The sequence below is a fragment of the Phocoena phocoena genome, chromosome 2 (assembly GCF_963924675.1).
Source record: "Phocoena phocoena chromosome 2, mPhoPho1.1, whole genome shotgun sequence".
In the NCBI taxonomy this organism is placed as follows: domain Eukaryota; kingdom Metazoa; phylum Chordata; class Mammalia; order Artiodactyla; family Phocoenidae; genus Phocoena; species Phocoena phocoena.
In genome coordinates this window covers 115092418-115117970 of record NC_089220.1, presented here as the reverse complement: position 1 = coordinate 115117970, position 25553 = coordinate 115092418, and the positions used below count along the sequence as shown (strand labels likewise).

The 25553-nt window shown below is 34.9% G+C and overlaps 1 protein-coding gene across 4 annotated transcripts in view; it reads right to left on the bottom strand.

Moving 5' to 3' along the window:
- NEO1 (neogenin 1) overlaps window positions 1–25553 on the bottom strand; it is a 239684-nt gene that overhangs the window by 166968 nt on the left and 47163 nt on the right. For all 4 annotated transcript variants that reach the window (XM_065871044.1, XM_065871046.1, XM_065871047.1 and 1 more), the window contains exon 2: window positions 3116–3433. In XM_065871044.1, coding sequence (XP_065727116.1) covers window positions 3116–3433 — 318 coding nt within the window. The remainder of the gene's footprint in view (window positions 1–3115; window positions 3434–25553) is intronic.

Sequence of the window (25553 nt, the reverse complement as noted above, 5' to 3'; positions counted from 1 at the left end):
TCTTATTTTTTATTTCAAGGGGATTTTTGAAGGAAAGAAATAAAGATAAAATTAACCAAATATCTACTTTTCAGAAATTGGAAAATTAGAAGCAAGAATTAACAAAGATAAACAGAAACTAATAAAGTAGAAGAAAAAAGGAATCAAATAAAACCAAGAACTAATTCTATTTTTAAAAAGTCAAAATATTCTCCCTCCTGTGCTCTCATGAAAATGAGTAATTTTTTAAAATATAAACCCACAACAACATATGGGAAGTTGGCAGACAAGAGATTTCAAAAAGTTTCCGGATAGGGAAAGCAGATGGAGGAACTAGTAACTGACATATCGAGGCAGAAAATGCTGCAGCTTCTTTTGCTCACAAGTAGGAGGCCAGTTTGTCCTGCTGTCTTTGGAGAATTGCAGGAGAAAAGAGAGAGTGGGAGTGAGGCATGGGATTGACAAGAAGGGATTAACAGTGTTTGTATTTAGACTACCCAGTTACCCCACCTTTGGGCACAAAACACCCACAGCCAGGGGACTGCCCAGGCAGTAAAAGAAAAATTTCTGCTGTGGAGATATGAGACAGCCCAGAGAAAAAGACCTGTCACATTTAATTCTATGAGCTATCTACTTAGTGTGCTTTCAAAAATTCCCCTTCTTGTCTGACTTAGCCGGAGTCAGTTTCTATTGCTTGCAAACAAAGAACTCTAACCAATAGTTTTTCAGAATGGCAATTTAGCAGGAGCGTATTCTTTTTTGGCAGCATTTTTTAAAAAATAGTTTTACTGAGGTACAATTGATATGATAAAGGCTACCATTTAAAGTGCACAATTCAATGGTCTTTAGTATATGCAGAGTTGTGCAACCATCACTATCATCTAATTTTAGAACATTTTCACCATCCCCCAAAGAAACTTTGAATTCACTTGTAGTCATTCCCGTTCCTTGTACCCACCCCTTTCCCACCTTCTTCATGCCCTCATTCCCCCCATCTCCAGTCCTATTCTATTCTATAGAAATAAAGATTTGCAAGTTTGTTCACTATACTACTGTCTATAAGATCAAACAATTTTTATCCATTAACTATTCATCAAAAAGGGAATTTTTAGATAAATCACAATATATACAAATACAATGGATACTATGCAACTATTAAGAAGAACTTCTACTCATGTCTTAGCTTAGATATTATTTCCTCCTGATACCCAGGCCAAGAGCACGTTAAACAAATCTACAGAATGTTGTTTGCAGCCAAAGAACTTGGGTTTTGTATTAAAATTGCCTATTTACTTAGATATAAGGTCAAAAATGTTTCCTAAAGGATATGAAAGCTAAAAGGAATGATGAACAAACCTAGCAGAGGAGAAGAAAGAGAAGAAAAGGTGGAGGACAGGATTAATAGGCAGTGAGGAAGCTGTGAACAAAGGCCAGAGGCAGAGGATGAAAGGGAAGTGAAAACATTCAGTACTGCCAGAGCCTAAAATGAGGTGAGGGTGGTGATGGTGGTAGGGGGCAGGGACAGAAGCAGAACGGAGTGTTAGGAATGAAGCTGGAGAAGTGGAGGTCAGCTCATGAAAGGACGCAACAGGCCTGTTAAAGAGTTTAGACATTAACTTGATGTTGTTTACTGGAGAGCCACTGAAGGGTGAGAAAGAGTGCTCTGACCACAGAGTGGAGACTGGGTTGGAGGAGGGAAAAAATGAGGTGGCAGACAGTTACAAGGTTGTGATGAGGGATGACCAGGAGAAGCCTCAGGAAGGAGCATGTGGATCAAGTACAGAGGAATTAGGAAGCAGAATTCACTGGATTTGGTGATTGGACGTGGGGGACAGCTGAGAGGAAGGAGTTAAGATTAAAAGCCCAGCTTAAGAACGTGAATGATAAACAAAAGCTGACCTAAGTGACATTATAGGGGCAGTCAGTCATAATGCTAACTTATTTATCAACATTTTGGAGAAAGTATGGCAAAAAGATTTTTGAAAGAAAGAGAAGAAAGAAAAAAGAGAAAAGGCAAACTGTCAAAAGGCCTGATTCTTTTCTCCTTTTATTTTTCCATCCTCAATCTGTGATTATGAAATAATTACAGTGGCTGTACATCACACTCAAATTCAACTTTTGAGTATTTGGCTGCAAAGAGAAAAAGAGCCATCACACTCTGAATGAACAAGCAAATACAACCTGTAGTGAGCAGGAGGTGGGGAGCCATGATCCAAGAGTGGGAACAAGATGGGAAACTACTGTCTCAGTCATATTCTTTGTTCACATGTTAGCATTTCACCAAGGTGAGAATAAATATAAAACTTAAAGATAAAACAATTTTTGTACAATCTGACCCTTAACAGAAACTTACTTCATCTGGTTCTCAAGTGTAAAAACACTGATCTGAGGACTATAATATCTACTGCAAACAGTATGATCTCTTTAGGAACCACAGCTTATCTTTCTAGATCTTTAATTGTTCTTACACTTTCCAACATTTTTCAAACAGGAATGCGCTAAGAGAGTGAATTTTTCTCTTTACAACCTTCTGCTCTTTATATATATACATATATATCCTACAGGTTTTTTTTTTAATTTTTAATTTTTGGTGGGCCTTCTCTAGTTGCGGTGAGTGTGGGCCACTCTTCATTGCGGTGAGCGGGCTCCCCACTACGGTGGCCTCTCCCGTTTCAGAGCATGGTATCCTACAGATTTTTAAATAATCCAATTCAATGTCATTTCCTTGGTTAAGGCATAAAGAACCAAGACTGACTATACTACAAGTTTTACAAAATCATGCTAAATGGTTATGCGGTAAGGTAAAAGTTCACAATCAAAGTGACAATTTTCCTGCACAACTTCTTTCGCCATTTCCAAGTTAAAAAGATAAAAAGACCTGGCTCAGTACTTCTGATAGCAACTTTAAGGCATCTAAATCATTAGAAAATGGAAAAGTGCTATAGTTTAATCCCTACAGCACTGATCAAGTCCTAGCATAATCCTATACACCTGGTATATGCTCAATAGATACTCGTTAAAGGAGTGTATTTGCTGTAACCAGTTTAATGAACACTCTAAGATAATGCTGCTTTCATCAAGATTTACCCTTTATAAAAAATTTGAAAATACAAATAAATTACTCAACAAAACTTACCTGCTACTGTGAGCTTGGCTGTTCTGCTGACAATAGTTCCAAGACTCTCAACAGTGGCCACACACTGATAATAACCTTCATCAGGTTTATTGTGTTTGGAATGCACCACATTGCTAATAAATAAAGATCCATCTGGGAGAAGCTGGCGTCGATCGTCTGACACTAAGTTTAAAAAAGTTCCATCTTTTTTCCATTCAATTTTTGGAGAAGGCTCAGAATACGCTGAACAGTTTAGTATACCAGAAGAGCCTCTAATTGAGAGGGTATCCACTGGTTCCACCAAAAAATAAAATGGAGTGAATGTCCGAATGCTGGATCCTGCAAAAATAATAAAGAAAAAGAACGAAGTTAAGCAAAACTTTCCTCTACTACTGCTGTAAGAAAATACAACATGTCCAAAAATTATTCTTAAGTGGTTTCCCCCTTAGGTATGATACAAATACAGTCATTTCACTATGAATATATAATAAATAAAATCTATTTTATTAGAAAATCAAAATTTGACCCATTTAGAAGAACATTAGGAAAAAAGACCCTGCTAGCAGAGATAATCCAACCTTGTTAGATGATATGACTATCTAGTAAAAGTTTTATTTCAAACCCTAAATGGGATTTAGAAATATTTAAAATTACGGTATTCAAAGTGAAATTTTCTACAGAATGTAAAGGAGGTAGAAAATTGAAATGATTCTTTGTTAATACGGTATCTCTTCTATGTTTACCAGCTGTATTTCTTTCATAAATTCACTATACACACCCTTTGTCCATTTTTCTAGTGGATTATTCATCCTATTGACTAAAAGCAATTTTTGGACATAGCTATCAAATTTTGTAAATGTTCTTTTTTCTACTTTGATATTATGATTTTTTGTTATAAGAAAATATATTTTAACTACATAAAAGTAAATCTGTTACATTTAAAAAGGTTTCCTTTATCGCAAGAATATTTTTTAAAATTCAGCTTTGTTTTGTGCTAGTACTTTTGTGGTTTCATGTTCTATATTTAATCTTCATCTAGAATTCATTTTGATGTAAAGACCACTGGAGGGATCAGGTTAATTTTTCTAAGTCTTCAGCCAGTTCTTTGAACATGGAAAAAACATAATTTAAAGAAAACATTTGCTATAAACCCTATATTCTCAGCCAGGGAAAGCTTTCCAACTTAGTTTTACCTCTTTTTTTCACGAGAACTACTGATCAACTCCTTTGTGAACAACTCGAGTTGGAATCAGATTTCTTCATATGAACAAATGAAACCAAGACTTTTTCAAATATACATCTACACAGCCCTTTATTTATAGGTTACTTACATCATGAATTTAAGTATGACACTAATTCTTTATTACCTAATAAAAGAATAGTTATAAGTAAATATGAAACACACTGGCAGAGGAAAGGAAATAATATTCACTTGGTTTAACATTTTCCAAAACTTACAATGATAAACAAATTCCAAATAGACTAAGCACCATTTCCCAAACACCACGAGGGGTTTCAATCCCCATTTGATGAATATGAAACTGATTCTTCAAGTCCTAAAACTCTTGAAAGTGAGCTTTAGGAATTTTTCAGAAGTAACCTACAGTAATTTGCTTCTTCTTACTATAAAAATTTTTATACTGCATTAATTTACTGGAACTATAGTAAAATAAATCAAAATATAAACTTCAGGGCAGTAAAAAATGGTTAAATAAGAAAAATTACCTTTATACCTTTTCTTTATAACTATTAAGTCTTCATTACACCACCCAAATTTAAACTCAGAGATATATTAGATTGGCAGTTAAATTATGCAAATTAACAATTTAAAATAGTCATTAACTATATTAATAAATAAAATTAATTTTAAAATTTGGACAAAGTCTTTGCCATTTGACAAAAAATACCAAAAAATTACACCAACATAAATATTTTACAGTTTAATGTTCGATTTTGATTTTATTTCATTTAAAAAGCCTATGTCATATCAACCAAGATGAACAAAAGAGTATATGTGTTCAAAAAATTAAGAAAAAATTATACTCATGAAAGTTTACAAACGCCTTTGAAAAATCAAGGCACTTCAAAATTTTACCAAAAAATATCCATCCATTCAGTATACTTAGAATATAGCATTGCTTAAATATTTACATTTATCATCTTTTATTTTATTCTCTCAGCAGGGGGTGACCTAAGATATTCTTTCACTTGAAATCTCTCAAAGGCTTGCCACTACTTTTTATTAAAAAAAAAATCTAAATAAACTCCTTAACTGGCTTGCCGCATCACTCTGTGATTGGCCTCTGCCTACTCTCCAGGCCCCTCCCCTTGAATCGCTCTTCCTTCATCTGGTAAAGCATGCTGCGCTCCGGTCAGTCTCATACAACATCTGCCCTCTTCACACAAGCTATTCCCACCGGCACCCCTCTCCAATTAACTAGTCTTCCCTCAAGCTCAGCTTAAAGATCACTTTCTCAGAAAAGCTATCTGTCCCTAAAGCCCAGGCAAGATTAGTTTGCCCTGTTACAAGCAGGCATGGCATACAGTAATCTACCCACATAGCACTTCAAATGTATTAATCTTTAAATGTTTGTAATAACTTGTTAAGGCAGAGAGAGTCGCAAATTTTCTTGGTTCCTGGTACCCTTATTTGTTCAGTAATTTTTTTCATGAATTCCTTAGGCTAAAAGAAATACCTAAGAGTTCTGGTTGTTAGGTTCAAATGAATGAATAAATACTTGTGTCTTAACAAGTTAGTACCCGTTTGAAAAAATAATACACATAAATTGAAAAATATTTTAATTTCATCTTTCAGTAATCACAATTACTTATGGGATGTGTGCACCTACTGGGCTTTGCACAACTTCTCAAGCCTTGAAATCCCATTGGATATTGCCATCCTCATTTCCTGTTCCACACATTTCTGCATGATACTTGCTTTTTATCACAGTGACCAACAAAAACCCAACTTCAAGAAGATATCGCAGCATCAAGATGAAAGCAGCACAATTAAATGGTGAACTGTGAACTACCTTGACCTAGAAGTTTACATGGTGTCTAACAGATATGTTTCCCTAAAAAGTCTGAAATATTCCTGTAAGTTCACTGAGGTGCTGTGGGGTATCTCAGGGTACAGTTTGGGAACTGCAGGGTTACAGTCTATCTTTCTCCAGTGTTTTTATTCACCACATTCTCAGTGCCCACCTAGCACAGTGGATGGTATCAATCTTTAGATTATACAACCAGATAACTTCTAAAAACTTCCACTGCTTAAAGTATTAATGAGACCACAGGTTCCATTCCAATACTAGGCAATTAATATCACTCTCTTGCATAATAAAACTTACTAACAAGCAGGGTTTTCGTTAATTTTGATGAGCTTTTAAAAAAAATTATATAGAAGAGCAAAGAAAGCCAAGAAGAGTCAAAATAATTTAGAAGAACAAAGTAAAGTAACTGCACTCATCAGTTACCAATATTTATAAAGCTACAGTAATTAAGTCACTACGTTCTGAAACAGGGTAAAACAGAGCCACGTAACAAGCTACAGAGCCCCAAAATAGAGCTATATATATTTGGAAACTTAATATGCAGTAGAGATGGCATTTTGGGAAAAGGATGAATTACTCAACAAATGTTACTAGAGCAACTAGTTATCCATAGAGGAGAAAACTGGGACATCTACTCACAACATATAATAGACACGTGTTTCTGTGTATCAGGCACTGTTCTAAACATTATTTACATACTAACCACACAATCTTCACTACTACCTTATGAGATAGGTACTATTATTATTTCCGTTTTAAAGAAGGAAACTGAAGCACAGAAATGTTAATTAACTTGTCCAAGGTCACACAGGTATATAGTAAATGACAGAACCGGAGTCTGTGATCTTAACCACACTACACCACCACTCATATACATATAGAAAAATACGTTCCAGACTTATGAAAAAATTAAGTCATCAAAGTTTTAGGAAAATACAGGGAGAGAGTACCCTGGAGTTAGGCAACCTTTTAAATCAAAATAGGAAACCCTAAAGCTAGAAAAGATAGATTTGCTTTACTTCACTGTGTTTAAATTAAAAAACAAAACAAAACAAAAAAACTCTTGTATGGCAAAATACCATAACGAAGCAAAAGAGACCAGATTGGAAGAAAATATATCACATATAACAGATAAAAAATTTAAAAGGTCACACCACTCAACAGAAAAATGGGTGAAACTGTGTTCCAATAAAACTTTATTTACAAAAACAGCAGGACGGATTTGATCTATTGGCTGTAGTTTACTGATTCCTGCCTTAGAATATTTAGCAAGCAAAAAACGAGTAAGCTATGTTTCAATTGATCTGAAATGAGCTCTGTGAAAAATGAACAATGCAGGCATATGCATATGATTGTAGGAGCACTGAGAAACATAGGAAAGTATACACCAGGTTGTTACGACCTGTCACTGGGAGGGGAAAGATGGGAGGGGACTGGTGGGGGATGCAGGGAAAGGGAGGGAGGATAAAAATCCCCAAGCACAAGTAAAACAATTTTGTGATAAAAATCAGCTTGTATGTAATCCACTGATAAATATTATAAACATGTATGTGGTAGATATGGGTGTATGTTTACACTTGTGTGAATACCTAAAGGGATAGGCTTAACTAGTCACCAAAATGGGGATCATCTCAGTGTGGTGAGATTTCAGTTGCTTTTTAACTATTTCTTTCATCTTTGGTATTGTCTGAATATTTTACATTAAAAATAGTATTGTTTCTTTAAGCAGAAATAAAGCTATTTTCATCTTTATATTTAGTGTACATAGGAGGGGACAATATGAAAAGTCTGGGGTATATTCATATACTTAGATTGAATGATTGTCAAAATACATATATTTGTTAAATAAAAAACATTCAAGTTTTAAAATGTGTATAAGATGACCCCACTTACATTAAAATATATGTACACAGGTATATATATATGTGTGTGTGTGTGTGTGTGTGTATGCATATAATTAAATGTAAATATAGAGGGAAAAGTCTGGAAGAAAAGTCAACAGAGTTTTCTCCTGGGGAGAGTAACAGGATTGAGCTGCTGATGGAGAGTGTACAGGGAGAAGGCTTTTTACTCCATGGATTTCTGTATTATTCACTTTTAAAAATATGAACATTTGCTTATGCATTCTTCTTGTCATCTTTTTATTCTATGATAAAAAATTTTTTGTTGTTGGTGGTGATTCATCCTTTGTTGAGGACAGAGGTTTATTTTTCAAAAGATCCACCACCATTGTCTTTAACCACTTTTCCTTTGTCACAGTAGAAGAGTTATCAGACACTCACTCCCTGGCTGACTTTGTATAAAAACTGTCCTATACTTCTCACCAGGGTCCTGATTCCCTATCCACTTAAGTTTGCTTAATTTTAGTTTACTACAACCAGAGTCACTGTACAAATTATTCTGAAATAGGCTTAATGATTCTATCTGATCTCTTCTACGTTCTCAGTTCTCTGCAAATTTCTCACTTCTTAATGGAATAGCTCTCACTTCTTGATAGACTATTCCTCACTTTTTGATAGAATATTTCACACTTCTTGACAGAATTCCATCTTGTGAAAGGAAAATATCCACAGGGAACTCATTTCAGTTGGAATCCCCCCACCCCCAAATATCAACAAATCATAACACTCACTGCACACTTTAATTATGTGGCCAATAATTATTATAAATTTTACTGTACCCAGAGTAAAAAAAAAAAAAACCAACAAAACACCACATAGTATATGAATACTAGCAGAAATAAAATGATATCTAGCTGTCTTATTGCCCAAAGAGGTTCAAAGTTATTGACAGTAGCAGAAATACAGAACAGAAGGGTAAGCAAACATTTTAAAATACCTACAAATATAAGCATTCTGTAGAATGCTATTCATCCTAGGAAAATTATCTCTTCACTATAAGCTAAGAGACTAATGTTGAAGGACTTCATATTTCTTTTACTCCTTAACATTACTTTTGATCATCCCAACCCATCCAGTCAGTCTCTAAATCCTATATTTCATCCTTCCTGAGCTCTTGGTGTCCAGTATCTCCATATATCTCCATATAGCTCAGGCTCTCTTGCTTCTAGTTCTCAATTTATAATTAAAACATTTAAAAATCAGAAAGTTCAAATAATTCAATATTCTAAGGGCTCAACCAAATACATTCATGTTATCTATTAAGAAGAACAAACAACACTTTAGAGTTAAATGTTTTCTACCCCGTTTTGCTATACAGCAATCAGTGCTCCCCTCTCTGCCTCACACAAATTCCTCCTCACACAGCTAATTCCGCTAAACTGAATCTACTGAGCATGCAAAACTCCTTTCCTGGGGATTTCAAGTAAGATAAGTGGTTAGTATTATATGGATGATTTTAACTGTGTGACAAACACATATGTTTTGAAAAACTTTTACGGTACAGATATACCATAAAAACAGCAAATGTGAACTTCTAATCAAAGCAGGATCAGAAATTCTTTTTCAAGATCATAATATCCTAATCAGTAACATTTGATTGCTCTAATTTACAGCATCTACCTTCCCAACCACTCCTCAAAATGAAATATATGTGAATTTATTCAATAAACATTTATTATAGTAAGAGTGCTTTCCTTTTCTTCAATTTTCAGCCTTCCTCCTCTTGCCCTCCCCCCGCAAAAACAGCCATAGTGGAAAAAAACTTTGGTAAAATGCAGTCAGGCAGACATGGTTTCGAATCCTAGCTCTGCTATGCTAGTTAATTTCTCTCTGTATCCAAAATTTTCTCCCCTATAAAATGGGAAAAATAATAGCTTCCTTTTAAGGAAATTTCTGTGAAGACATGTGTAAAAGCACCCACCTCATTACTTGGTCCTCAATAAACAGTAACTATTCATAGTTCAAAAGCTTACAATATTTCCCCCCAAACTGCTAAAATCTAGGACCTCGGTGTTCACCAGTCACATTTTAGAAATTGTTATGTATAAAATATGGACCTTATTTTTTTACTTTTAGTCACATTTTGACAATTATGTATAAAATCATGTGAAGTGATCTTAAAACTCATGTTTGGTCATCTTTCTTCTCTGCCTGATCTTTCAACAGCTTCCTATTACAGCTAATATAAAATCCAAATTCATTACCACAGCATTCAGAAGGGCTACAGGATCTGGTTCCTGCCTCTCTACAGCCTAATCTTACATCACACTCCTTCTAACTCAATAAACTCTGGCCACATAATTCAATTTCTTGAACAAGCAGTTTTCTTTCCCGTGCTGAAGTCTTTGCATTTGCTCTCCCTCTGCGCGAACACTAGCTCCACACCACTCTACTATCACAGGGCTAGCTTTTTCTCATCCTTCACGTTTCAACCCAACTGTCACTTCTACAGAGGCCTTCCCTGACAACTCTCTGAAAAAGTCTTTTATCCTGCCCAACATGTGCTCTTCTCAGCATTTAACTTTGTTTTTAAGGGCCTATCTTCCCAACTAGAAGGCGAGACTACAAAAGAGTATTATTAAAGTGACCCCTGGTTTGTCACTGCTACTTGCTATTTGTACCTTGGTTTGTTTTTGTGTTTTGTTTGTTTGTATCCTTTTCAGAATCCTACAGGTTTGAAGGGTGGGTGGGCCAAGATGGAATTCAGTATTAGTGATTCTGAGTGACTTTGCATAACATCAAATCTCCACTGTTTTTTAAGATCAGCTTCATTCTCAAAAATTTTATATTCAGATGATTTCAAATCTGTCCTTTGTAAAAATGTTTTAGTATCACTTTTTAAAGTGTCATAAATAAATAATATTAATACCTTATCATTTCCATGTGATCAGCAAGGAGACTAGGTACAATCTGATAACCTACAAACAATACCACTAGTGTTATGAACAGTTACCTGAAAATTCTCTAATTCTTAGAAAAAGTATGTTAATAATAGTTAACATGCCAACAATATTAGCAATACTTATATTACACATCAAAATAGAGGGAAAATCTGAATTGGTCAGTTTTCATTCTGCTAGATGAGAAAAATATAAGAATTTTTATATTGACTATATAGAACTTCTATTAACTATATAAACCTTCATGTTTAGATAGTTATCTATAAGCAATTTTTTGTTATTTGTGGCCAGAAGACTGTCCTAAGAGTAATACATCTCACTCAGTACTTGATGGGTCTTCTGAATTTCTGAAACAAGAGTTTTTTTCAGTTCCATTTTTGCATATTATACTGAAGAAAATATAAGCTCAATGATAATATAATGCAAATATTAACTTGGAGGTGAATCCAAAGATCTGAATGGTGACAGTTTTACACTGTAATTCAATACTTCTTTGATTGTTATGGTTCACACTTTTCTACCATGAGCAGTACGTTACTAGTGTTCTGACTACAAAATGTTTTATCACAATAAACTGTCAAGTTTTTTTTAAACAGGGTATCTCCTTCGTAAAACTTCTTTAAATACTTCCTTTCCAATCATCTACAGTTAATCTGACCTAATGCAAAAATGGAGAGTAATCTAATTTGAAACACATTCTAACTAACTCTGAACTGGATACAACTATACTCATGAATATTCAATACCACCTCTACTCCATATGCTAACGCTTTATCTCATTGCTACAATTATATAGGCTTTTGTAATACAGAGGCATTTGTGGGTTTTACAAAGAGAAAGGCAACAACAACCCAGTTTACTGTGTCTGTCAATACTTTGTGGGTTTTTTAAAAAGTCATAACAATAAATTTTTTACTAACTCATTGCCATTTGCAGAGTTTTGGGGTTTTCCCATTCATTTCACCAAATTATAGTAACCAGAGGAGTGAACACTTGAAACCAAAACTGTCCTGGAAAATCTAGTTCATCTTATTCGTTTATAAAGTCACCACGGAAGAGGTAAAGCAGGAGACTGAGGGCAAGAAACAGCCTGATACAAAACAGAAGTCAAGGGATCCAAGAACTAGTCCTAACTCTAACAAAATACAAGGATACGTCTAAGACAAAATAGTAATTATGGGACCAAGTCTAAAGGTACTATAATAATACTTAATATTTACTGCACAGTTACCATGTGCCAGGCATTATTCTAGTGCTTTACCTATATTAATTCTTTCAATCCTCCAAAACTAGTGGTAGTAATTATTATTATCCCCATTTACAATGAGAAAACTAAGCCACAAAGAGAATAAATAATGTCCAAAGTCATGAAGCTACCAATGAAGGTGAGATTCGAACCAAGTTAGTCTGGCTTCCCTGTGCCCAAGATCGTAACCACTAAACCAATATCCAAATGGATATTGGAACTATCCTATAGAGTAGCCACTTCGTGACGTGGCTATTGAGAATTTGAAATGTGACTATCTAAATTAAGATTTCATAAAATACAAACCAAACTTAGAAGACTTAGTATGCACACACACAAAGAATGCAAAATATCTCATTAATAATTTTTATACTGATTACATGTTTAAATATTTTGGATATATTTAAATAGAATATTTAAAAATTAATTTCACTTGTTTCTTTTTAATTTTCTAATGTGGTACATGGAAAAATTTTAATTATGTGGCTTACACTATATTTCTATTGGTCAGCACTGCAATGGACTATGCTACTCTTCATTAATATGCTTTAAAGCAAACAAGCAAGTCCTTTCTTAAAAAAAAAAAGAGCTGCATTGTTTCTGCAAAGGGTAAAAGACTATGAATCATGACAGTAGATATGAGGGATCAAAGCAAAGCTCTTTCTGGCTGTCAAATATAAATAACCGGTCTACCATATCTAAATAGTAAAAATTAAAGAATTTTAAGCAACTATCAGCACCCTCTCTTCGACACTTACTCAGAAATGCCTATTTAGAAATGAAACATTTTGGAAACTTTTAATTAAAAATTGTAGTAATAATCAATTCATTATTGATGAATGCTCAAACTATTGGATGAAGGTTTCTGAAAAAAAGATAGTCACACAATTTCAGAGTGTCATCCACAAATTACTGATTATCTCTAAAGAGGAAATGTACCTTCATAATGAACAAATCTGGTGGTCATCACCTTAACTAAGGGATCAAATTCAGTATTACCAGTAGTGAAACAGCCTGACATCATATACTCCCTGACGGCATGCAGTAAGAAGCATTGTAATATTTATGCTAGAAGTGTTGAACCTAAATCTAAGCATGAAGGAATAATACACAAATTCAGAATGTGAGACATTCTACAGGACAAATTCCCTGGACTCTTCAAAAAGGAGTCAATGTCATGAAAAACAAAGGCAAGAGAATTATTCTAGATGAAAAGTGACTGAAGAGACAAAAACAAATGCAATGAAATGAGTGGACTTTTACTGAGTCCTGGGCTTCAAAAAGCATGTAGGGAATATTTGGGTGAACTAAAATTTTTAGTATATTAGATAATACTCAGTTTAATTTTCTTAGATGTGATTAATGGTACTGTTATGTAGGAAAATGTCCTTACTCCTAGATGCTTTTGCAATATAAAAACATTAAGAGCAAAACACTCAACTGGATTGTTCATTGTCTAGGCAATTACAATATATCAGAAACTATGCAACATGAAGCATATACTCTTAGGCATAAGGTCTCAAGAAAATTCAAACAGGCAGAATTAATATATAACCCAGAAGAGTTATAATTTATAAAAAAAAATCTCTTTGACCTAAATGATACGGTAGACACTTGTTTGGTTCTTTAGTTTTTCCACTGATCCTTTAAGCTACCCCACATCACTCTAATAAATTTCTTTTTTGCTGAAGTTAGTTCAAATTTGTAATGCTTGGAATAAAAAATCTTAATTGATACTCTGGGTATACAAGATTTTAAAATTTAATATCACTTTTTCATATAATTAAAGAGTTAGAAATTAATAAAGTGACAGCATTTTAAGAAAAGTATTCCAAATATTATGTCAATTTCAGTTTAACTTAACCTACTGACTATCAAATCTATATTTTGGCTATTTAAGGAGAAATTTTTCTAATTTTAGGATCTAGATCTTGACCTTTATAAAAAACAATGCACATAAAATATCCTCTCTTAATAATAACATAATTTATTATTTTTCTATTTTTGAAGTTTACTTCTCACTGCTATTTCTAAAGTGACCTCTAATAACCTTTGATACCGCAGCTTTGTTCGGGGAAATTAGATAAAATAAAACTGAGACTAGGTAGAGTAAAAGTTCCTGAATAATAAGCTAATTACCACAGATCACTAGGTCCAAAAGGGTTATTACATTTTTAGAGAGCAGAGTTTCAAGAGCTTAAATTAATAACAATGACATCAAAGATTTCTGGACTTCAAGGGCTCTTTAAAATAATAATTTATACAATAATTCTTTCAAACGTATTACTAAGGATCTACCATGAATAAGAATAAAAAATTCTTCTCTTGTTGTTTATTGTTTCTCGCTCCACCCTTAAGCTATTCCCAACCCCACAATCCAACGTAAGCTTGATGAGAGAGCAGAAACCTTGCCAGGCATTTACAGTAAGTGCTCAATGAATGTTTGTTGAGTGAATGAAAGATGATAAGCACCTAAGTTACAATATTAGACACTAGTACCCACCCTCAGACTGCTTACAGTGAAGACACACAATGATATAATCACAGCTCACACAAATACAACCACAGAACAACATGGTAGGAGCCACGACAGGGTATGTATAAGCTGCACAGAGAGAGGCAAACTCACCTAGAGAATCAGGAAAGACACACATGCAAAATGTGATTATTAATGTGATATCTGAGAGGAGGAGCCAGCCAGTGAAGAGCAGAATGTACCCAGTCAAAGGAACAGCAGGTACAAAAGCCTAGAAACAAGGTGGTAGTGGAAGTGAGAGAAAGTAAACAAACAAGATGATTTCTAAAATTACCACATCTTACAGCCTATAGATATCCCATCTTTCCAAGCCTTAGCCTGAGGAAGAGCAAAGCAGAGGGAGTTCCAAAATCACACAGAATTGAAAAGACAGAGGTCAGAGCTGGGGAGGCCGAAGTGACTACAATTTGCAGGGCAGAGTATGAAAGAGGAGGAAGCTGCAGAGAGAGGGAGGGAGGGAAGGAGGGAGGGAGAGAGGGAAGGAGGGAGGGAGAGAGGGAAGGAGGGAGAGAGGATCTCCTGAGTTTGGCATAAGAGTCCCCTTAAATCTTTGGATGACCACTAATGTGCATATGAGGGAACTGAAATTGTACAAAGTATGTTTTCCAACCATTATGGAATTAAACTATAAATCAATAACAAATATCTGGAAAATCCTAAAATACTTGGAAATTAAGCACCATACTTCTAAATAACCCATAGATCAAAGAAGAAATCACATAAGAAATTACAAAATATTTTGAAGTTAATGAAGATAAAAATACAGCATGTCAGATTTGCACAATGAAACTAAAGCAATGCTTAAAGGGAAACTGTATCAATAGCATTAATATCTATAGTATAAAAAGTATATAGTGTAAAAAGACATGTAGGAGGGTTAATTTTGGATCAGACGAAGGACACTTCCTTTGTTATAACAAGAAGTTAGGATAAGATTACGAGTAGGCTTGGTGGTAGTTAGTTAAGGGAGTCATTGTTAATTGCTTGTATAGTCTCTTAAGCATCAGGTGAGTACAACTGTTGATGATGTGGGTAGGCTTGGGGGGGGGTGGTGTGAGGAAGGTGTTTGCTGGTAGTGATAAACACCTGAAGCAGCTTCAGTGAGAAAGGAAGAGAGCACAGAGAAAGGGAAAATAGGATTACTCAGCTACACTGAAAGCTCAGTTAAGGTTGGTAACTGTATTTAAAGAGGTTCAAATAAGAGAACATGATTTTGTAGAGTATAAAGCGAAGAGAAAGTTTAGACATTTAAAACTGAATTTTTCTAGGCAGATGAGTAGAAAGTGACAATGAAATAGAGCTGAAGACATCAGAAAGTGGTTGTCAATGGAATCTAAAACAGATAGGAAAGGAAATAAACAGAAGTGAACTGTGATAGGTAAAAATGGTGCCAGTACAATGTGAGAAACCTGGAAGGACAGGAGACTGTGCTGAGACTGTGATATTATTTCAGTATTTCAGCACTGCTGAGTGATGACAAGGGGTAGGGTGCCATTGTGGAAGCTGATGCTTGAAGTAGCATAAAAGAGAAGTCACTGGAGATGAGGAAGTTAAAGTACTGAAAGTAATGAAGCTGGTATTAGAAAGATAAGCTAAGCAGACACACAAATTATCCAGAACAATGACAGACTTGGAATGAAGGGGAAGATGGTAAAACAAGACGTAAAGTTTTCAATGAACCAAAGAGAACAGTAAGTACACAAATGATAGTGAACAAGAAAAACAGAGATAAAATTCAGTGGCCCACATCTTATAAAGAGGAGAAATTTCTCTGAGTAATTATTTCACATTTCTGAAAGCTATTTTCCATTATACTTCAGAGATCAGCTATGTTCTAGAGAGCTGATGTTGCTCTAAATATCACAGAGTACTTTTCTCATATGGAAAACAAGCATTACAGATTTTATTCAAGTGCACTGTACACCATATGTCTACAAATTGTTACCAAGCTCAGCTTAAAAAAACCCTGCATAAAGATGCATTAATTCTTGAACACAGAAAACAAACAGCATATGAATAATTTACTGAAAGCTTTTGCTGTCAGCAGCTTTATTAACAAAAGCAATATTTATGAAATCCCACAGGACAATCTAACAACTTAAATATATACAAAAGAGAATAACACAAGACTACAAATCCTTAATAATGAATCTTATAGTATCAAAGCTATTTTCTGCAAAGAATGTTGTACATGTACAAGCTGTCATTGCAAAATATACAGATGTTTCAGAAAAACCATGTCATAGTCTCACAAGGTCTGTAGACTAGGTTCTAGAATTCTTCTATTCAACTGTATATTTACTGATGAAAATAAACTGAATTCAAAGGCTTGTTAATTGAAGCCTGCATTAGTAAGCTGTCATGTTGTCACAGACAAATTCAAATCTCATTCATTGACCTCTTAATCTCTTGGTAACACACTTCTGATGTGAAATAATCTTGGGGGGAGGAAAAAGAGGTGAAAACCTCTAAAACCTAAGAAAGATGTTAATAGTATCAGAAGGATAAGACACAAGCCCCAAAATCCTCACAATGAAGCCACATATGTGCATATATATAATAACCAAACAGTTTTAAATACATTTGTGGGAGTAAAATAAGACTTTTCTATGCTACTATAATTGCTTACCACTTTCACACAGATGTAGAATTAGACTAAAATGAAATGCAAATGGTCCTCAATCATTTTAAAAGATGCTCAACTTCATAATAAGAAAAATGCAAATTAAAACTATGCTGAGATATGATTTCTCACCTATCATAATGGCAAAAATCCATATGTTTTCAACATACTCTCCAGGCAATGGATAGCGAAACAGGCTGATGGGAATGCAAAATGGCATACCCACTAGAGAAGGAAATTTGCAACACCTAGCACAATTATATATGTCTTTACCCTTTGACTTAGCAATCCCATGTCTCTGAATCTATCCCAACAGTAGACTGGCCAAAATATGAAAAGCAAGACTAAGGTACAAGCAAGACTATTCATGGCAGCACTACTTGCAGTAACAGCCTGGAAACAATCCTGATATCTATCAGTAAGGGCCACACTGAACAAACTATGGTACACTGACACAATGAGGTACTGTGCAGTGGTAAATAGGATAACAGAATAACTTTATATGTAGTCTACTACAGAGTGATCTCTAGAATAAATTAAGTGAAAAAGCAAGGTTGGAGAAAGTGGGTATATTTATCTAAGAAAGGTAAAATATGAATACATACACACATAATTTTTAATCCATTTAAAGAGAAAAATATGACTACAGCAGACTGGAATTGAAGCTGGATGTCTCTGAATGGATCTTGTTCATAGATTTGACTTTAGGACCATGTAAATACTTTACATAGTTAAAAAACAAAAAATTAAAATTTCAAAGCTCCTAAAAATTAAAAGCAGAAATGAAACAAACCCACATCTCCAGCTGTCCTTTTAACCACACAGAAAGAAACTAGTCTAAGAGAATTTAGGAACACAATAGCCAAACTGTACACAGTGGAATAAACCCTAAGGACCAAAAGAACTACAAAAGTTTTAAACTGTTTTAATAACCATTTTGTTGCAGTTGCTATTGATATTGAGACTGGGGTGTGTGTGTGTGTGTGTGCTGGGATAAAGGAAATGAGTAAATTCAGAGGTCACAGAGAACAAGATTCTCAGTGTGGAAGAAAAGCAATACAGATGTAAAATCAGTAAGATTAGGTCAAAGCCATGTATCATCCCTCAGTTTTACCTGTATGTAGCAACACGAATTTGTATTTTATTTATTTTAAAAACATGTATTTCCTAATGCACTTCACTGAAAAGGACTAGTGACAATGAGCAACCCAGTATCAATAAATACTTTCCATACCCAGATTTGGCCTCTAAATTCCATTTTTCCACACCAAATAACGTTCAAATAAACTAGCTAATTCTAGGTTTGCAATTGGAACATGAGATGAATCTGCAACATCTTGTCACACCAGAAAACGCAAAGCTATCGATGACTACTAGGGTCATCCCAAAAACCCAAGAGGCTCTTACTGGCCAAATATGGGAGATTTAAGCATCAATCACCACAATAACATAATAAACAAATACTCAAGTATGCTGAATACCATTACTTTATAATGACCTAAAAAACAAACGCTAATCGGTCAGCTTTGGAGAATGTTACAGAATCAAATCATTATTTTGAAAGGTGTCATGTAATTAAGTGTTTTTCCTAATCAAACTGTTCCTTATGGCAATAAAATTGTTGATCAAATAAGTTTCTGTTTATAGAAGTTGCCCACCTAATAATGAAGGAATGACACAGTATCACAATTTTGCAACCTCTAATGAATTAACAGCTCTGGGAAATAAACATCAATGGCCCAGGAGTCAGCAACTTTTTCTGAAAAGGACCAGATAGTAAGTATGTTGAGGATTTGCAGGCTACATACAGTTTCTGTCACATATTCTTCTTTGTTTCAAAAAATTTTTAAAGACCCTTTAAAAATATAAAACCCAACTTTAGCTCATAGAACGTACAAAAACAGGCCACAAACCAGATGTGACCCATGGCCATAGTATGCTGAACTCTGGTGGCTAATAGCAACAGGGAAACAGACCCAATCACACATTATATGCCTCTGGATGAAAGCATACACCATCACTACCTATGTGGTAGTCTCAACAAAACAAAAACAAAATCCTGAATCAAGTCTCTAGATCCAACTACAAATTAAGAAAAAATAAATAAAAAGGACAGAGTAATATGGTGATAGACACCATGGGGATGCAATCAACATCATACCAACTGAGAGAAAATTCTTTGAGACAAATGATCCAGTTACTTCAACAAATAAATTACAAGGAATAAAGAGAGGTGGGGGGATAACTGTTAACTTAAAAGAAACTTGAAACACATACCAAACAATTGTGTAGATCCTGATTCAGATTCAAACAAAAAAGAAACCTTAAAATAAAAGTATTGTATACAAACATACATAGCATTATTCATAATAGTCCAAAAGTAGAAACAAAAAAACAACCCAGGGCTTCCCTGGTGGCGCAGTGGTTGAGAGTCCACCTGCCGATGCAGGGGACACAGGTTCGTGCCCCAGTCCGGGAAGATCCCACATGCCGCGGAGCAGCTGGGCCCGTGAGCCATGGTCGCTGAGCCTGCGCGTCCGGAGCCTGTGCTCCGCAATGGGAGAGGCCACAACAGTGAGAGGCCAGCGTACCGCAAAAAAAAAAAAAAAAAAAAAAAAAAAAAAAAACCCAATATCCATCAAACGATGACTGGATAAACACAATGTGATATATCCATACAATGGATTATTATTCAGCCATAAAAGAGAATGAAATACTGATACAAGCTACAACATGGATGAACCTTGAAAACATTATGCTAAGTAAAAGAAGCAATGTGCAGAAAGCTACACATTGTATGATTTCATTTATATGAAATGACCAAAACAGGTAAATGCAGAAACAGAAAGCATTACCTTGGGGGGTGGGGGGTGTGGATAGGGTATGGGAAGTGACTGCTAACGGGGTACAGGGTTTCTTTTTGTGGGGATAAAAATGTTCTAAAATTGATTGTGGTGTAACTACACAGTTCTGTGAATATACTAAAAACCAGTGAACTTACATTTTAAACAGGTGAATATATGATATGTAAATTATACCTCAATAAAGCTGTTATTAAAAAACAAGTATTATGAAAGCAACCAGGGCTCCGTGGAGAAACGGCTAATTCTAGGATTGGGGCAGGAAAGTCTGGAGCATTTTGTAGTGACAGAAAGTAAGAAGTACTTAAAAATACAAAAACACAACAAAACAAAAGAAACCAAGATGGAGCTATATGAAAGGGACAAATGAACAAATAAACGTTTCCAATGCCCAAGATGGAACAATCTGAGCAACAAAATGAAGTGGTATTATAGTATAACCCAAAGCATAAAACAAATATCCATTAGTCATACTGATATAAATAAAAGGTTGAATAAATATAACAGTAGAGAAGAAAAGACAAATCTCCCATATACAAGAACTCCAAATAATTGATACAGATCCTCTACCCTCAAGGAGGAGGAGCAGAATCACCACTCTTTAAGTACAGGCTGTGCATAGACCTCCTTCCCAAAAGAGTATGGTATTGGACTGGGGGGAGGAGGTGGTGCTAATTTTACAGTGGAGAAACTTAACATTATCTTAGCCAGGTGATTAAGGTAGACATCAATAGTGATAAGTCGGTTGATATTATATATCCTGGAAATGATATGATGACAACAGTTAGCACTTTACTTCTATGGTCCTCCTATTAAAACCATAAACCCAGTCAATTCATGAGAAAAACATCAGAAAAATCATAACAGAGGGACACTATAAAATACCTGACCAGTACATCTCAAAACTGCCAATGTCATCAAAACCAAGAAAAGTCTGAGAAATTCTCACAGCCAAGAGGGATTACGGAGACATGACAACTAAATGTAGTATAGTATGCTGGATGAGACTGTGGAACAGAAAAAAAAAAACACTGGGTGAAAACTAAGAAAATCTGAACAAAGTATGGACTTTAGTTAACAATAATGCATCAATATAGGTTCACTAATTGTAACAAATGTACCATTCTAATATAAGATGTTAATAACTGGGGAAACCGTGTGGAGTATGAGAACTGTCTGTACTACCTTTGCAATAATTCTGTAAGTCTAAAACTAATATTAAAAATAAATTTATTAAAAAGTAATAATTATGACATTTATAAAACAATTAGAAATGTAAACACTAAGTGGGTATTATATGACACAGTATTTTCACTTTTCTTGTTTTATGTGTGAAAATTTTTATGACTGACATAAAATATAAACCCAAGAAAATAAGATAACTGAAAAAGAACAGATACAGAAGTTACATGGTATAACCAAATACCAACTATTATACATTCAAGATCAATGGACTAATGAACATTTCCAATGAAAGTGTCATCAACTAAATGCTACAATAAATGCAAAATTTTTGTTGCAAGATTAGAAGTGCCATCAAAAATAAATGATATAATTTAGCAAAGAGGATTCTAAGGTATTTGTTAGATAAAATAAGAACAAAACACATTGTTAACAAGTACCTAGAAATCCAGAAGGTGAGCTTTGAAATAAAGCTCTTAATTATCTCCCTCAGACCAAGACAGCAGCTGACACTTGTCTAGTACCCAGATTTCTCTATTACATTGATACTCTATATCACCCAAAGATAAAAGAGCAGTAACTAACCTAAATCCAGGGAACAGAAGTCAGAAAGCCATCTAACCCCTCCTGCATTACAAATGTGACTTCTCTGTAAGAACCCTATAATTTTACCCTATTTCAACATAAGCATAAAGGCATATTCTAAAGGCAAACAAAAGATTTGGGAATTATCCACATAATCTCTCCATTCGAACAGATAATTCAACTTCATGCACCTCCACTGAGTAATCACAAATCATTTTAAGTGTTTATTTCAATACTTTTTCTTGCAGGTGTCATATGAAAGAATATAATAGAGCACAAAAGAAGAATCTGTGAAGGAACCAAACACAGTGCTGAGTCCACTGCTGATTTTTATTAAGTATCAATACTTTTATTATTTATGAGAAAAATACTGTTTTCCATAGGACTAATTCTTTAAAACTGTGAAACTAATTGGAAAAAACACGGTTACATAAACAAACTTTTGCCTCGTATACTCCACTTTTCAGGAATGTAATGCATAATGCAAGGTCAAATAATACTAAACCATAACTGCATGTACGTAAACCAAGGCCCATACAGGTTCCTGCAGAGAAGGCACCAGTTTGTTTAATTAAAAACTTCTGGGGTTCAAATCTTAAAGTCTATAAACTAGCTATATAACTAGAATGGCTAAGTAAATTACAGCACATTGATATTATAAAGTCACCGAAAAATTGTGAAGGGAGGCAACAAGAGTAGTGCATAACAGCATGCGTTCAAGAGTCAAGCCGCGTGAATTCAAATCCCATTTCTATCATTTGCTAATTATGTGGCCTTAGGCAAATTATCTAGTCTCAGTTTACTCACCTATAAAATGGAAATAAGAGTGACTGCCTCATAATGCAGAGGGGAGGGTTAAATCATATAATACATGGAGAACATTTAGAACAGTACCTAGCACATAGTAGGCATTCATAAATGCCAAGTATTAGATTGTAGCGAAAAACTATGCTACAGAGTGTGACTTTAAAAAATATGAAATTCTATCTGTGCTCTGATTATAACTATGTTAAACTATGTATATACAGACACAAGGAATAGGAAAGAGGTAATATGAAAACCTTATTTATTTGTAATGTTGGAATTATAGTGATAACTTTTAAAATTTCCATCAGTACATTTAAAAAAATATAAACTTATTTATACAAGACAGAATAAAACAGTTATAATTTTTATGTTAATAGTTATTTTATTAATGATTTCTAGTTAAAAATTATAGAATCTGCTGGCAATCAACAGTTCCCTCCATTTTGTTGTTTCTATCAAAAAAAAAATCAATCAACATATGCCCATTCATGGGGTTACCACCTCTCTCCAGAGGTTACCTTATTACCAAGTTAGTGTGAATCCTTCCACACCTTTTTAACAATCCTCTCTGTCTCTTTCATTCACACACACACACACACACACACACACAGTTTAGGGGTTTTACCTTAAAAAATGAAAGAGACAGTATATATAATTCTGCAACTCACTTAACAATGTGTCTTGATATAGCTCCATGTCAATGCATATAGTTCATTCTTTTTAACAGATGCATAGTAATCCATGCTATTAATGTGTACTTATAACATCTAAATTACCATCCAAACCAAAACACTATTGAGAGTGAAAGAGAGTGCTCTTAAAATTACGCTGGTAGCACAGGTATAAATCAGACCCATCCCAAGCTCACTGGGACATATGACCACCCTACAAAGGAGAGCTATACCTACTGGTTAGCATTTAAGTCATCTCAAATTTTTTGCTACTATGAACAATGCCTCAATGAGCATCCCTGTACCTATAACTCTTTGCACATGTAAGAGATATCTGTAGGGTAGGTTTCAAGAAACAGAATTACTGAGTCAAAAATAATACCTATCTGGGGCTTCCCTGGTGGCGCAGTGGTTGAGTCCACCTGCCGATGCAGGGGACACAGGTTCGTGCCCCGGTCCGGGAAGATCCCACATGTCATGTGAGAGGCCCGCGTACAGCAAAATTTTATATATATCTATCTATATATATATATATAGATAGATATATATATCTTAAATTTTGATAAATACCATCACCTACAAGAAGGATGTATCAGTTTATAATTCCTGTCAATAGTATGTAAGATAACTTTTTCCTTTTTCTTTTATCAAAATTGGGTAGCTTTGGGCTTCCCTGGTGGTGCAGTGGTTGAGAGTCCGCCTGCCGATGCAAAGGACACGGGTTTGTGCCCCGGTCCGGGAGGATCCCACATGCCGCGGAGCGGCTGGGCCCGTGAGCCATGGCCGCTGAGCCTGCGTGTCCGGAGCCTGTGCTCCACAACGGGAGAGGCCACAACAGTGAGAGGCCCGCGTACCTCAAAGAAAAAAAAAAAAAATTGGGTAGCTTTTTAAAAATTTGTTTGAACTTGCACTTCCCTCAATATGGGTAAAGCCAAGCATCTTTTTAACACATTTTCCATTTATTATATAGTTTTATTTGACTGCTTAACAAAGTCTTTATTCTTTTCTTCTAAAAGTACTTTAAAAGTCAAAATTACAGAATTAAAAATTGTTTTAATTTAAGACAGGAAAGAACCTTAACTACACCGTCATTCTATGCAAGGTGACATAGATGTCTAAAAAGTCAAGTGACTGTCCACTAGTTGGTCCTATATAATATTTCAAAACATTTTATTTATAACCAGAAAAAACTGTCTTGCTTACCAGACATTTTTCTCTAAGATATCAAGAACAATAATGATACTTTATCAGGTTATTTACAAATCACTGAGAAAATTAATTCTAATCTGTACTCCCACTCCTTTTACTACATATTAATATGCCCTGTCCTGAAAAAGCAAAATTTCCTACTTCTGAAAAGGGGACGAGGGGACAAAAGAAATTTGCTTTTAATGAAACAAAATTTAGTTTCATAATTATAATCAAGAAACAACACTACAACGACATGGATGGACCTGGAGAGTATTATACTCAGTAAAGCTAGAAATAGACAAATACTGTCTGTTACCACTTATATGTGGAATCTAAAAAATAAAACAAAAGATGTATAAGAAAACAGAAACAGACTAATGGATATAGAGAACTAGTGGTTACCAGTGAGGAGAAGGAAGGGAGGAGGAGCAAGATAGGGGTTAAGAAGTACACACTACTATATATAAAATAAGCTACAAGGATATATAGTATAGCACAGGGAATATGACCAGTATTTTATAATAACTTTAAATGAAGTATAATTTATAAAAATTCTGAATCGCTCTTGCACACCTGAAACTGATATAATATCATAAATCAACTATACCTCAATAAAAAAATATTTTAATACATATGAAGAGGGTGGCAGAGTCAAGATGATGGTGTGGGAAGATACCAAGTTAGTGTCTTCCCACAACTAGGGCACCTGCCGGCCACTGGTGGGGGACACTGATGCCCAAGGAAACAGAAGGAACCGCCAAGTGAACCAGCTGGATGTGGGGGGACTGAGGGGGGGAGGAGAAGTGGAGACCAGACAGGATCAGAGCCCCTCTAGGCCGCATTGGTCCTTGGGGTCATAGGAGGGAGGCCGGGGAGATCAGGAGAGGCAAGCGGGAGGAGCCATCC